This window comes from Mixophyes fleayi, chromosome 2 (assembly GCF_038048845.1).
Source record: "Mixophyes fleayi isolate aMixFle1 chromosome 2, aMixFle1.hap1, whole genome shotgun sequence".
In the NCBI taxonomy this organism is placed as follows: Eukaryota; Metazoa; Chordata; class Amphibia; order Anura; family Limnodynastidae; genus Mixophyes; species Mixophyes fleayi.
Genome location: NC_134403.1, coordinates 45937171 through 45952463, shown reverse-complemented (window position 1 = coordinate 45952463; position 15293 = coordinate 45937171). Strand labels below are relative to the sequence as shown.

The 15293-nt window shown below is 40.9% G+C and overlaps 2 protein-coding genes across 5 annotated transcripts in view; one reads left to right on the top strand and one right to left on the bottom strand.

Annotated features, from left to right (window-relative positions):
• Nucleotides 1-3231, top strand: part of ATM (ATM serine/threonine kinase) — a 127507-nt gene extending 124276 nt beyond the window's left edge. Inside the window, exon 63 of the mRNA XM_075198904.1 lies at nucleotides 1419-3231. Within this exon, the coding sequence (XP_075055005.1) occupies nucleotides 1419-1602 (184 nt within the window). The 3' untranslated portion in view covers nucleotides 1603-3231. The remainder of the gene's footprint in view (nucleotides 1-1418) is intronic.
• An 819-nt stretch (nucleotides 3232-4050) lies between these two features.
• Nucleotides 4051-15293, bottom strand: part of C2H11orf65 (chromosome 2 C11orf65 homolog) — a 28937-nt gene continuing 17694 nt past the window's right edge. Inside the window, exons 7-12 of one of the 4 annotated variants that reach the window (XM_075198899.1) lie at nucleotides 14272-14405; nucleotides 12890-13060; nucleotides 10868-10923; nucleotides 4627-4848; nucleotides 4355-4556; nucleotides 4051-4223 (exon numbers count right to left, since the gene is read on the bottom strand). In XM_075198899.1, coding sequence (XP_075055000.1) covers nucleotides 4778-4848; nucleotides 10868-10923; nucleotides 12890-13060; nucleotides 14272-14405 — 432 coding nt within the window. In that variant the 3' untranslated portion in view covers nucleotides 4051-4223; nucleotides 4355-4556; nucleotides 4627-4777. Of the gene's footprint in view, nucleotides 4224-4354; nucleotides 4557-4626; nucleotides 5714-10867; nucleotides 10924-12889; nucleotides 13061-14271; nucleotides 14406-15293 lie in introns of those variants that run through there. The other 3 variants (XM_075198900.1, XM_075198901.1, XM_075198903.1) reach the window with 3 other exon arrangements.

Sequence of the window (15293 nt, the reverse complement as noted above, 5' to 3'; positions counted from 1 at the left end):
TTATTTTTTAAATCACACCCAGAGTCATCCAAGGCACTCAAGCAGATTTCCTAGTAATTTTACCACCCAAACTCACATATGTAAATTTATGTTTTAGAACTTGTAGAAATGGACATTAATAGTTTCCATGATCTTTTTGACAGCTGGGGAGAGACAGAAATTCACATAGAGATCAAGTTCCACTTAATAAACCAGTTCATGTTCCATCAAAGAGAACTGCGAGCTTCCGTCTCTCTTCAGTGCAGTTGTCAATAACAGAACAGAGGAGAAACATGAATGATTAGTGCCTGTGTGCGCGTAGCCCTATTGTCAAATCACATTTGCTTTCGCAGTATTTTACAGATACGTTATGTATGAAGTTTAGTACTGTAGTATTTGGTACTCTCAGTACTGCTGCCCTAATTAAGGGACACTCTAAAGCTTACCTTGAAAAGTGAAATGTTAGTCCAAATAAAAGTATCAGTAATTGCTACAGTTCTCAGCTTACACTACACTATTAAAACATAGCTAATCCAGATCCTACCAATCACTTAGTAACATCACAATGAAATAACAAATGATAATGTTGCTCTATGTGGTAGGGGTTGCAGAGAAAATATGGAGCATATTTGGAGAGGTAAAAAGGTTTTAGAGAGAAGTTCAAATCATACTTAGAGTGATGTTAATTAGTTACCAAACTGTGTAAGGTATTATAAGGTGTAAAATAGATTTTACCACAATGCCATCCGTTCCCTTTTTGTTTTTTTACTTTGCTCAGTGGGTGTGGACACCCTTTTAGTGTTGAATGTTGTGTCTCCCTAATTTCACATGCCCTTATACAGACATTGTATATAGAGATGGATTAAAACATGTCATTAAATCTTAAGATTTTACTGCAGTAAAACATTATTAACCAATTTAGGACGTTTTGTTCCTTGTAAGACCAGACTAGTTTTACATTTTCTTTATGTCAGTTGCAAAAGGAAGAACTTTACTTTGAAGTCTACACTATTATTTTCTATTTACTTTCATATAGGACAAATTGTACTTTCTTTCTGCAGTGTATTGGGATATATATTTGTACATCAGGTTTCCCACAGAGACAGAGTGTGTATATTTGTCTGATAGCGTTTTATATAGAACGCTGTCCAACAGTAAAGGAAGCGCTCATTATGGCTAAGTTACGTGACGACCCAGATCTGCATTACACCAGGGCATTACTGTACTCCCTGGTGCTGCATAGGGTAAAATAATATGTTGCCTGCAGCAAACATGCCACAAACCTGCCAACTGCACAAACACCTCATACATGGCATGAGTCCAATAATCTGGCCTTCTGTATATCCCCATTCTGTGTATTTGTAATGTCACATGACATTGACAACAGTAGTGTATACCTCTCTCATCATGTTATATAACCATCTTTCTGTGTTCCCAAGCAGTGACACTCAGAGCTTTAACAAAGTAGCAGAACGTGTCCTCTTGCGGCTCCAGGAGAAGCTGAAGGGAGTTGAAGAGGGGACTGTGCTGACTGCGGAAGGACAAGTGAATCTTCTTATCCAACAGGCGATGGATCCAAAAAATCTCAGCAGGCTGTTCCCTGGCTGGAAAGCCTGGGTATAATGTTAGGCTCAATCTGGTATTTTAATCTATGCTGTTGACCACAAGACTAAACCATGAACAAACGTAATCAACACTATATATAATAGCAGTTATATTGGTGTGGTCACTTAGTGCTTCAGAGGGCTCTGCACTCTCCTCCCAGCATTGTAGCCAACTTACCTCTGCTGCTTTCATATTCACTGCAGTCACAATGTGATGTGGAAATATCTATCAATATGGAATGCACATAATCCTTTGAATGTGACCACATATTCTGCTCTGGTTAATGCGTCCTTTAGTAATGTTTTGGGCTACTTATCAACATGAAATACAATACATGTTATATCCATTTCTATTCAAATGGCATCACTATGGCCATGGCAACATTTCCTAAAAAAAAAAAAAAACAATGAGGGGGGGGGGGGAATTTAAAGGAGAACTCCACCCATTTGTTTTAAGCCATATCTCCCAGTTCGTAATAAAATTGGTTTTCAAATAACTGTTAATTTTTCTACAGCCTTATGTTTGAGATACAGCACTTAGGAGTTCCACTAACACCTCTGATCCATTTATTGCGGCAAACCTAGGCAGCCAGCACTCTCTCACTTTGCTTCACTCCATGACAACATCTTAGGTTTCGGTGCTGAGTGCCAAATATTAGGCAGCATAATTACTCACAAACCTTATCAATTAGGGTATCATTAAATAGACACCATTTTTCATCACAAATATGGAGAAATCCAGTCTATCATTCACATTAGGATGGAAAATGATGAATGAAACATAGTATGTATTATATTCCATGTTGGTCATTAGCCTGGAACATAGCGTCTGTTTGTTATACAGTATAATAGACATTCAGTTTGTTACAGTTTCTTGTTTAGGGATTTAGAAAGTTGTGAAATGAATTTCATCACAACCCTCGATTTGCACCTTGATATTCTGCCCTGCCTTATGTAGAATTTATAATGTTACTGCAAATGCCAAATGTGCCCAAATTACAATTGTACTGTAATTTAGTTATACTTTAGTAAAAATGTGGTCCTGCATTTAAATACAGTTATAATGATACAATTGGTGTCTTGCAGGGAGGAGAGGTGAAACCACAACTTTATCGTCCGTTGTGTTATTCCTGATGGTTGTTTGCCTATTAATTCATTTGTTTGTGTTATATGAGTAACAGAGAACAGACTACAATACTTATTGCACATAAAGTGGATTTGTACTTACCGACAAATCCTTTTCTCATTTAGCGGGTAGAGGTAAAACATAACCCACAGTCTGTGTTCCTCTACTGCTGAAAGAGAAATTGGAATTCTTGAATTTACCATTCCTTTCTCCGAGGCTGTAAGGGGTAAACAGATAATGAGTTATGTTACTGTTTTTGGTACTGCTGAAGGAAAAATATATTACTGTTCATTATTTTAATGTTTTCACAAACAAATCTCTTTAAACACCTGTATATATATGTATAGATATATTTTTTAGAGTTAAAGTCTAAGGTAATTTTCCTAAGGTCTGTTAAGAAAGTACAAGCAATTTGTCACTTTTTTCATTTCTACAAAGAAATCGTTTGGTTCCATGTATTTCAAAATTTCAGTACTGCATTTTGCTGGTAATAAAAACAACAACTGTAAATAAAATGTATAATTTCTTTCCCTGAAGTTATCACACTCTGCATTTCGGGTATTCACTCACTGCGTATATCAGATTCTCAGCTCAGCCCTTTATGAACTGCACTATGAAAACAGGAGTAAACTTATTAGCACCCAGTAGCATCGAACGTACAAATTAGACTGACGGTTTGAAGTTAGTATAATTTGCACATATTTCAGCTAATGTCTAAAGAATATACAGTCTACCAACCACTGCATGGAAACACCTCCTTGGTTTACTTGTTTTCATTTACAATTATTTTAATCATATTTTGTTAGTAATGACTTGTTAGTGCTAATAATTCGGCTCATTTTAGATCAAGCTTTTCATCAGTTAGATACCAGTAGTTTAGTAATTCTGGGGTGTTGGAAGCGGTTAGTTTCCCCGTTATTTACTCTCCAAACCGAAAGCAATAGCAAAGGTTCTCATGTGAAAGTTAATGCACAGTTAACACTTAAAGGGAACACACGGGGTGTAGACTGCTAATAAAAGGCTTGTGCAGGGGGGGGGGGGGGGGTGATAATCCTGTTCACTGAAAGTCTTCATCTGCTAAACAGAAATACCATTAGCAAATTGAAATTCATTTCAAAGTAAACCTTTGTATGCTAACCCCTGTGCTTGGTCTATAGACTCTCACTCTTTCAGTTTGTGATCTGTGTCATTAGTTCTGACTGCATTGCTAGGATAAATATTGGTTCAGCCCACAAATTGGCAGCTTCCCTGTGTACAGGTAACGGGACCACTTTAACAGAGATGGTAAATTCACCATGATGTAAACTCCACTTGGGTATCTCTGCTTTTATACAAAGAAAATAGTATACTTATGAATTTATTTAAACAAAGGTTTTCATTACATCACTGTTATATAATATGTGATTAATACAAAAGTCAGTATATAAAGGTATCCAGACTGACACAGATTTACAGTAACTACAAGTGTTTGTATGAAAAGAGTATAAGCAGCAATTGGCGCTAGAAATGATAACCTCGGAGGGCACAGCACACAGCACAGCACCTTGGAGGGCACAGCACACAGCACAGAACCTCAGGGCACAGCACAGCACCTCAGAGGGCACAGCACACAGCACAGCACCTCGGAGGGCAGAGCACACAGCACCTCAGAGGGCACAGCACAGCACCTCAGAGGGCACAGCACAGCACCTCGGAGGGCACAGCACAGCACCTCAGAGGGCAAGGCACACAGCACAGCACCTCGGAGGGCACAGCACAGCACCTCAGAGGGCACAGCACCTCAGAGGGCAAGGCACACAGCACAGCACCTCGGAGGGCACAGCACAGCACCTCAGAGGGCACAGCACCTCGGAGGGCACAGCACACAGCACATCACCTCAGAGGGCACAGCACCTCGGAGGGTACAGAGCACAGCACAGCACCTCGGAGGGCACAGCACAACTGAGACCGGCTTGTAGATGACACAGAAATCCTTTTATTAAACAAGTTAAATATTCAGAAAGCCTGACACATCTGTAGTTCCTGTATTCAATGTGTGATGCTGTGATGTTATTCCTCCTCCTCTCTTTCACTGGCATCCAGTGACTTCGGGCTGTGAGAATTCATAGAAGTCATATGGAGACTGCACAAAAGTTGTTCCTGTAAAGTGATTTGAAATAAGGGTCACAGAGTGTCATAGAAACATTATACACTAAGTGGTTTACAGGGAAAATATGTCCTACTCAGGTTGTCACTGTGGTTGTCTATGTAAGATTAATGAATTGGCAATTCTGAAAAAAAACCATTTCTCTTCCTATTGGCATTTAGTAACCAAAGTGGCACATGCTACATACATTGCTCTGCCAATGTAAATATAATTCACTAAGATTTCCTATTACTATCCAATACTGGTCAACTCCGAGATTCTCTACTTGAGAGGACAGTCTGTCATAAGATATATATAAAATCACTGTGTTATATTATTTATACTAAGCTGAAGTGTCAGGTCACTAAGATGTATTATATGATGGGGGGTACGTAACATGGATTCAATTCATTTATTTAAAACAAGTGATTTACATCAATACATTAATTGAACCTAGACTGTCATAAAGCCAATTATAAGTTATGGGGTAGAGAAATCTGTCCTGGAGGTAATGGCTCGGGTTAACATCTCTGGTTACACGTATCTAACACCAAATTACTGTTAAATCGGAGAACACATCCGTATACAAACATATATGTTGTGTGCTATTTATTCCAAATCCTCTAATAGTGATGGCAACTGATACACTTCAGGGACCGCATAGATGGCCCTCTAACCGTCAGAAGGGCCGCACATTACCATTAACCTCAGCAATATGTTAAAACAATATATTTAATCAAAGAAAGAGACACTTATCTGTAATAACATCAGCAGGCATTTGCACGAGTGTTACAAGCTGTAACAAACATCTGACAATAACGCAGGACGGAGCTGGGGGCAGCATGTGATGCTTAGGGCCGTCTGTTACCCATCACTGACCTACAGTATATGCATCAGAATCCGGTAATAAACTCAATTTACACACACAGGGTGAATGATGACATCAGTGGGCCCCATAGCAATATTTGGGGTCTGACGATGCTTTAGTGCAGATGTGCTGGAGGCTGCAGTCACTGTAACTTTACCATATACTACAAAGCTGGTCATCATTCAATCTGCATTCATTAATATCTCAACGCCTCCCTGCAGCATAGTCTACAAAGATCTCACAAACAAGAGCACATACACTGTTGAAGCCCAATTTACTCAAAAATACATGATGATGTGGAATTGTGGGTCTCAGCAAGTGGTTTATTGTGGGAATATAGCAAGTTTTTGTTCTGTGTTTATTTAAATACACCAAATTCAATCAATTATTCATCATTAGAGGTGGCGTAGTGGTTAGCACTTCTGCCTTACAGCACTGGTTGTTCTCCCTGTGTTTGTGTGGGTTTCCTCCAGGTGCTCCAATTTCCTCCCACACTCCAAAAACACACTGGTAGATTAATTGGCTACTAACAAATTGACCCTAGTCTATGTCTGTGTGTGTGTGTCTGTGTGTGTGTTAGGGAATTTAGACTAAGCCCCAATGGGGCAGGGACTGATGTTGGCGAGTTCTCTGTACAGTGCTGCAGAATTAGTGGCGCTATATAAATAAATGGTGATGATGATTATGATTAGAGGATGTTTACACCATGCGTCTGTATTGTAATCTAAAGAGATATTTTAACAGATGAGCAGTTACCATGTTTCTTTACATTGGCCATTGGTAAGAATACAACCAACTGGCTATGGCACCATACTGCACCCACTCCATAAGAATAATCAATATGTAATCCATTACCTATTCCAACAACAAAACGTTGGTACAAAACTCATGAATCCCTGCAACATTTTCTAAAAAGGGGGTCTGGTTAAAATCTAGCCTTATCATAAAATCGTTCTAGCCAATGTATATAAGTGTTTGTATTTGTATCTTTAGTTATTAATTCATAGTACAACCGATCTGTGCATTATACTGACATCTACTGGTTGTGTTTGGGCTATACAGCTGAAGATTGCAAATTGATGTTCTGTGAAAGAGTAATAAATCCAAACTTCTGGAAGGTCAAGAATCATATCTAGTTTCCAGCATTACTGATAGGCAAGGTATGGGGTAGCTCGGCCCGTAATTCCTGTATATTTGTAATCTTAAGGTATTCTCGTGCATGAAGGGGTATAAAAAGCACAGCCGAAGCTTTGCTTGCTTCTCTACTCAATACTTTGGTTGCTGAGCAACAAAAGTTGGATGTATCCAGTGTCCTGAGAAATCTGGCAGATCAGCAACACTTTCTACGCTTTAATAAATGGAATAGAACTTGAGCCTATTCCCCTGAGAGCCAGAACTAATGAAACTCCAGTTACAAAGCTCATATATTGTACAAAAATGCTTCACAGCAGGCTAGGTGCTGTGTATTCATAATATCACTCGGAGGATCATAATCCCAGAGGAGAGAGAGAGGTATCAGACAGAAGCAAAAATCTCTAAGCTGAGTGTTATTTTACCTCCTGCTACTGTAAACATTGCACTCAGTGCAGGCTACATAGTATGCAAATGTAATGACTAAGTTTAAGTATTGTGTAAGCAATATTATGACCTATTATACCTCTATACCAAATGTATGCAGTACTGAGGTCATGGCTTTATTATAATAAAGAAGAATTAGTGTAATAACTGTAGGTACTTAAGAGGAATGTGGCTTATGGCTCTATGCTAATAATAAAAAAAGAAATAGGGATCATGGCTCTATGGTGGTAATGAAGAGAAATGGGGGTTGTGCCTTGTGACAGTAATGAAGAAGAATGAGAATGAAAACGAGGTAAGAAAGAACGGGGCTCATGGCTTTTAAAAGGTATGGTGATCATGACTCTATAATGGTAATGAAGATGAATGGGTATCATGGCTCCATGGTGGTAATGAAGAAGAGTGTGGGCCATAGCTCTGTCTATAATAATGAAGAGGAATGGGGATCATGGTTCTATGGTAGTAATGAAGAAGAATGGGGATCATGGCTCTATTGTGGTAATGAAGAAGAGTGTGGGCCATAGCTCTGTCTCTAGTAATGAAGAGGAATGAGGATCACGGTTCTATGGTAGTAATGAAGAAGAATGGGGATCATGGCTCTATAGTGATAATGAAGAGGAGTGTGGGCCATAGCTCTGTCTCTAATAATGAAGAGGAATGAGGATCATGGCTCTATAGTGCTAATGAAGAAGAATGGGGATCATGGTTCTACAGTGGTAATGAAGAAGAGTGTGGGTCATAGCTCTGCTTCTAGTAATGAAGATAAATGGGGATCATGGCTCTATAGTAATGAAGAGGAATAAGGATCATGGCTCTATAGTAGTAATGAAGATGAATAGGGATCATGGCTCTATGGTAGTAATGAAGAAGAATAGGGATCATGGCTCTATGGTAGTAATGAAGAGGAATGGGGATCACGGCTCTATGGTAGTAATGAAGAGGAATGGGGATCACGGCTCTATGGTAGTAATGAAGAGGAATGGGGATCACGGGGCTCTATGGTAGTAATGAAGAGGAATGGGGATCATGGCTCTATGGTAGTAATGGAGAAGAATGGGGATCATGGTTCTACAGTGGTAATGAAGAAGAGTGTGGGACATAGCTCTGTCTCTAGCAATGAAGAGAAATGGGCTCATGGTTCCAATGTGGTAGTAATAAAAATAAATGAGAGTCTCAGGCTTTTGTGGCAGTAATGAATAATGGAGTAATAACTGGTGGTAATGAGAAGAATGGGGCTCAGGTTCCACCAGGACATTTTTTCAGCTGTCAGGACAGATACAGAAGGACCCAGGACACTAAGATAGAAATACAACAGTAGTATTTCTGTTCTGGTGGTCTTGGACCCCCTTTAAGTGTGTTGTCTCATACTGCAAAGGTCTCACCGGAGCTATAGGAGGTGGAGACTGACAATGAGATCAGCCAGTCTGGCAGCAAATCAGAATGAATCATCTATACTTGTGTCGGCTGCCAGACTGCGACTCGTGTTTTGAGACTAAGTTTTGCTGCTGCTTCCGGGAAGCCACTCTGTCCTCATCACAGATAAGTAGAATGATCATAATAATGCAGACAGCAAGTACGGAACCAGGTAAGGTCTGAATGCTGATATATGCGGGTGGGAGTAAGAAATGTATTACAGGTGAAGGTCATGACCATGTGAATTAATAGCATGACCACACACCCTTAACTTCTTAGTCACAACCCCTTTGCTACGAAACACAAGCTCAAGCTTCTATCCCCATGGGGACTTTCACAATGTTGAAATGTATGGCATAGCTGCACAGAGGTTTCTTTTTTCCTGAGCATATTCTACCTATTTTAAATGTTTTAGGAAGTTGACATCTTATTGTGACCCCACCAAGTGAGTACAATCTCCCAATGTGGCCCTTGGACCAAAAAAACATTTACACCCCTGCTCTATGGTAATAATAAAGAAAAATAGAACTTGTGGCTCCATGTTAGTAATGAAGATGAATTAAAGATCATTTCTCTATAGTAGTAAAGAAAAGAAATGGAGATCATGGCTCTTCTGTAGTAATGAAGAGGAATGGGGGGGGGGGGTCAGGGTTCTATGGTAGTAATAAAGAGGAATGAGGGTCATGGCCCTATGATAGTAAAGAGGAATGGGGGGGTCATGGCCCTATGGTAGTAATAAAGAGGAATGGGGAGGTCATGGCCCTATGGAAGTAAAGAGGAATGGGGGGGTCATGGCCCTATGGTAGTAATAAAGAGGAATGGGGGGGGGGGGTCTTGGCTCTATGGTAGTAATAAAGAGGAATGGGGGGGTCGTGGCCCTATGAAAGTAATAAAGAGGAATGGGGGTCATAGCACTATGGTAGTAATGAAGAAGAATGGGGGGGTCTTGGCTCTACGGTAGTAATAAAGAGGAATGGGAGCATCATGGCTCTACAGTAGTAATAAAGAGGAATGGGGGGGTCATGACCCTATGGAAGTAATAAAGAGGAATGGGGAGGGGTCATGACCCTATGGAAGTAATAAAGAGGAATGGGGGTCATAACTCTGGTAGTAATGAAGAGGAATGGGGGGGTCATGGCCCAATGGTAGTAATAAAGAGGAATGGGGGGTGTCATGGCTCTATGGTAGTAATTAAAAAGAATGGTGGTTATAGCTCTATGGTAGTAATAAAGAGGAATGGGGGGGTCATGGCTCTATGGTAGTAATTAAAAAGAATGGTGGTTATAGCTCTATGGTAGTAATAAAGAGGAATGGGGGGGTCATGGCTCTACAGTAGTAATAAAGAGGAATGGGGGGTCATGGCCCTATGGTAGTAATAAAGAGGAATGGGGGGGTCATGGCCCTATGGAAGTAATAAAGAGGAATGAGGGTCATGGTCCTATGATAGTAACAAAGAGGAATGGGGGGGTCATGGCCTTATGGAAGTAATAAAGAGGAATGAGGGTCAGGGCCCTATGATAGTAACAAAGAGGAATGGGGGGATCATGGCCATATGGTGGTAATAAAGAGGAATGGGGGAGTCATGACTCTATGGTAGTAATAAAGAGGAACGGGGGGCTCATTGCTCTATGGTAGTAATAAAGAGGAATGGGGGGGTCATGACTCTATGGTAGTAATAAAGAGGAATGGGGGTCATTACTCTATGGTAGTAATAAAGAGGAACAAGGGTCATCACTCTATGGTAGTAATAAAGAGGAATGTGGGTTATGGCTCTATGGTGATAATGAAGAGATGTGGATGATATGGCTCTATGGTAGTAATGAAGAGGAATGTGGGTTATGGCTCTATGGTGGCAATGAAGAGGAGTGTGGTTATCGTTATATGGTGTTAAGAGGAATAAAGCTCATGAAACTGTGATGGTAAAGAATAAGGATGGGAATAGTGGCTCTAGGTCATCATTTTATGGTGGTAAAGAGGAACTGGGAAAATACATATATAGTGGTAATGAACAGCAATGGAGATCATGACTACGATGGTAATGTAGAAGACTGTAGGACAAGAAGGATAATATGGGAAAGTAGAATTGTTTATGCTGTCTAGAAAGGCAAGTTCGGCCCAGGGTTGTTTATCACTTTTCCCATCCGTAAGAACAACATGAGGACTCAGAAATACTTTACCTTTGAATGCAGAGGATGATTTACTTGTTCCAATTGCCTTCCATCCGCCAATGTACCTTGTAAGAGAACAGTGGATTAGTCTAGGGTTAAGCAAATAAATATGTTCAATAATAGTTGATTACTACAGCACTTGGACATATTATTACACCCATGTACAAGCCTAGATTAGTGGAAATGCCACACAGGCCTGGACTTAAGGAGGCAGGTTACACTACGTATGTGTACTTCTGTTGTGTGTAAGGGAACTGATGTTGAACTTGGGCTGGGGTACATTCAATATAACATGCTCAGTACTTGGAGATTTGTAGAGCCATGTTAAGAAAAAAATGGGGATTTAGGTAGTAATGCAGTTTACTGCATACATTGATTATACCAGCATTGCCCCCATATTAATTATAAAAACACTGGATTGAACAAAATGATGTGCACTAGGCCATGCTGTCCCTGTGAGCACATCTTCTACAGGCTCCAATCACCATCACACCCGCCGTAACCTAGGTGAGAGCCAAGGGTGCCTAGTGCTTAATCCAGACTTTGTGCTGTTTGTTCCCCCACCGCTACACACTTATCATAGTATATTATTAGTATAATGTAAGCAGAGATATTAAATAAAGGCCTACAATGGTGAGCAAGGCTCATCTTAGCAGTGATTTTAGATTATTTTTTGTTCTGTTTTTATTCCTTTGGTTATACATTTATAGTTATTATCATTATTATTATTATTATCATTTATTTGTTGGGCGCCACAGGGTTTTCGCAGCGCCTTACATAGTACAAACAGTAGACCATACAGGGTAAAATATTACAGAACAATAAACACTAAGTACCAATGCTTTAGAAGCTCCAGGCAGACAAATGGAGAGAGGGCGGAGCAGAAGAGTCGGTATGGAGACAGGAGGGGAGAGGGGCCCTGCTCATGAGAGCTTACATCCTAAGGGAGGGTGGACAAAACAGGCACAAAGGGAGGCAGTGGTGCAAGGGAGAAAAAGGGACCAGTGGAGAGGGGGGAGAACAAGCAGAGTGCATGAGGGGTTAAGTGGATGGGTGGTAGGCTTTCAGGAACAGGTGAGTTTTGAGTGCCCGTTTGAAGCACAGATTGGGAGCGAGACGGATGGAGCGAGGGAGGTCATTCCAATGCAGGGGGGCAGCTCGGGAGAAGTCTTGGACTCGGGAGTGGGAAGAGATAATAAGAGTGGAGGAGAGGGGACGGTAATTTGCCGAGCGCAGGGAGCGGGCAGGAGTATGAATGGTAAGGAGGTTAGAGATATAGGGAGCAGTAGACTGGGAGAGAGCTTTGTAGGTGGTAGTAAGGAGTTTAAAGAGGATTCTGTAGGGGATGGGGAGCCAGTGTAAGGCCTGGTAGAGAGGGGAGGCAGAGGAGGAGCGGCGTGAGAGAAAGATGAGTCTAGCAGCTGTGTTGAGTACAGATCGGAGCAGGGCGAGATGGGGGAGAGGGAGGCCGGTGAGGAGGAGGTTGCAGTAGTCCAGGCGGGAGATGATGAGTGCATACATGCTGAGTGATTAGTTGGTACAATCCTTCAGTTATACATTTGTAGTTGGTATCACCAGACAGCTGGCCATGAGTCTGCATGTTGCACAGGTACTAATGCTAGCTCTTTCCCTGTACAGAAGAGGTACTAGGTACACTGCTGGTTCATGTAAGAGGATATAACAAGCCCGTCTCCAGAAGAGAATACAGTGTAGCTCTGGGATACCACTGCACATTATTCTGGCTCCAATAAATAGAATAGATTTCAGGCCACGTATCTTGGTAATGTACTACCCTGCACAGTATAACACAGATGTCCTCTGCTAACAAGCTCTACTTGTATATTCTGCTTATTAGTTCCTATGACTCCAATTAGTCTTGTTTTTCTGACATAGTGAATTACATTTTTTTCTCACTGTCAGCAGCTGAATTTCTAACATCATTTGGAAGGAGACTACTGTAGTATATAGTATACTATATACATTATACTTCACTACTTATATAGTATATAACAGAGCAGTCTGCATATTTACTCTTCATAGTTGAGCGCATTAGTCCAGGTCAGCAGTTCGTCCACCTCCCAGTCCAGGACGGCCTGAGGGCCGTGTTGCTCTACAGATTGGATCACTCCTTGTGTAGCCCGTTGGACAAGAATTGCAGTGTTTGGATCTGCAGTCTGGGCATGCAGACTTCCTTCATAATACCTAAGATTAGAAGAACATGGAACAGTGTTTCATAACAGAAGAAAACATGTTTGTATGTGTGTACTCTTAACATGCACACTACTTGTAATGTAGTCACGTGACAAAGTCAGCTGCCCCCATTCTAGGATCTGCAGCAGCTGGCTGGGGCTACAAGGTAAGGCATATAAATTTGGCATAGAGTGACCATGGGCAAAATAACTTACTAGCTGCATGATAGAGGTCATGTGTTTAGGCAGGTATGAGCTCGATGGCTGATCGCCGAGACCAGATCTTAACCCTTCTCCCCCCCCCCCCTTTTGATGCCCCCACACTGACCCATGCACGGTGAGAAATCCACCACTAATAATCCCCCATAACTGTGCTGTCCGTCCTTCACTACATACCAACACTTGGTAACTACCCTCTAATTACATTTAGATGAGCTGACAAGGTCACTGACCTCCTCCTTACGTTGATCCTGTACCGTTACCCCCCTCCCCCCCCTCAACCCACTTTCCTCCCCCGCTCACTCCCGATCCACCATAATCTCATTATTTTTCTAATCCTCTAATCCTTAAAAAATGCTAATATTTTCCTGTACCACAGCTCTCTGCTGACCTTTCATTTAGCCATTTTAAAATGTTTTATGTTAGACTTTGGTACTCTGGGGTATATTTACTAAACTGTGGGCTTGAAAAAGCGGAAATGTTGCCTATAATAACCAATCAGTTTCTAGTTATTTCTTTAGTACATTCTATATAATGATAACTAGAATCTGATTGGTTGTCATAGGCAACAGCTCCACTTTTTCAAACCCGCAGTTTGTCTTAATTACATGGTTTTCTATTTACAATTCAGCTACACTGTTGTATGATCTTGTTATAATGATTGGCCAACCAAAATAAAGAATTTTAAATCATGAATGAGACCCCTACCTCGCCATCCAGGCACAGGGAAACCGCATTTATATGTATGCACTTGTTTATTTAAGACAATTGTTCCTAGGACAGACCACAATCTCACAAACTGTTGCACAAAAAGTGGAATTGGTACGTGAACCTGTGTAAGCACACAATGGACAATTAGTCCCATGTGTCAGCATTTAGTCCAGTCAGTACATGACCCTCTGTGTGGCGATGCAGCAGCCATGGTGTAGTCCTGTAGTGCAGGGCAGGCCTCAGCGTCTGATTACACACTGAGTGACACAAGATAACGCCGCGCTATCTACTCACATCTTTCTCATCCACTCAATCTTTCTTTGCTTCTGTATTTTTAATACATCCTGTTTTCTCTTCAGTTTACTGTGGTTGAACTGTAATCTTTTATTGTTATCAGCTGCGGTCACTTCATCTAAGCTGTCAAAGACCTGAAGAGATAGAAGTGATTAGTGAGAATGTGTTTAGTACTGACGTGGTTATAGCGGTGCTGAGCTGCTTATAATACTCAGACATAACTCCTAGATACAATGCAGGTTTTATATATTGGTATTCAGTTGGACACACTGGGCCCGATTTATCAAGGAACGGCATTTGGGCGTATAATCCGCAAATCTGATCTGCACATGCCCAGAACCAGAATTTACGCAGCAACGTTCAATTTTTCTGCGTACACAAAGGAAGCTTACTACAGCTTACAATTTCAGTGCGGGAATGGGGCGTGCCAAACTCGAGCACACGCTGCCATGTCCGAATCAAGCTTTGGACATCTCAAAGTTACTTGTTTTCCAACCACATCTCTTGCTCCAGCTACAGGGCTAGTCTAAGTCCTGATTATTAGTGATGACAGTATTGCATGCCTGCTATAACATGTGTTTGCAATCACAAGCAACTGTAAAAATGGATTTTATGTTCAATAGACATTAAGTACTATAATAATGTAGACCTCAGTGTATTTTATGGTGGGGGGATGTAAAGAAAAACTTTTTTTATCATTGACTATATAATGAACAGGTGACTGAATGGTTCTTTTTTTTTCCTGTGCATTCTTTTGAGAATGTATATTCCTCATAGCTATTGGACGTATCCTGCAGTGTCTTATGTAGTATAGCACAGCAGACCTGCACCCGTATTCATCACCACACGTATCTTCAGTTCCGCTCCTTGTTGAATTGGGGCGTACATATGCAGAAATTCATGCGTTTTAAAACAAACAAACATTGTGCTCAGTATGCGTTTCTTGATGAATCAGGACCACTGTCTTTTAAACCGTTATATTTTGCCAAATTGATCAATATTCTGATTTATTTAGTAACAAA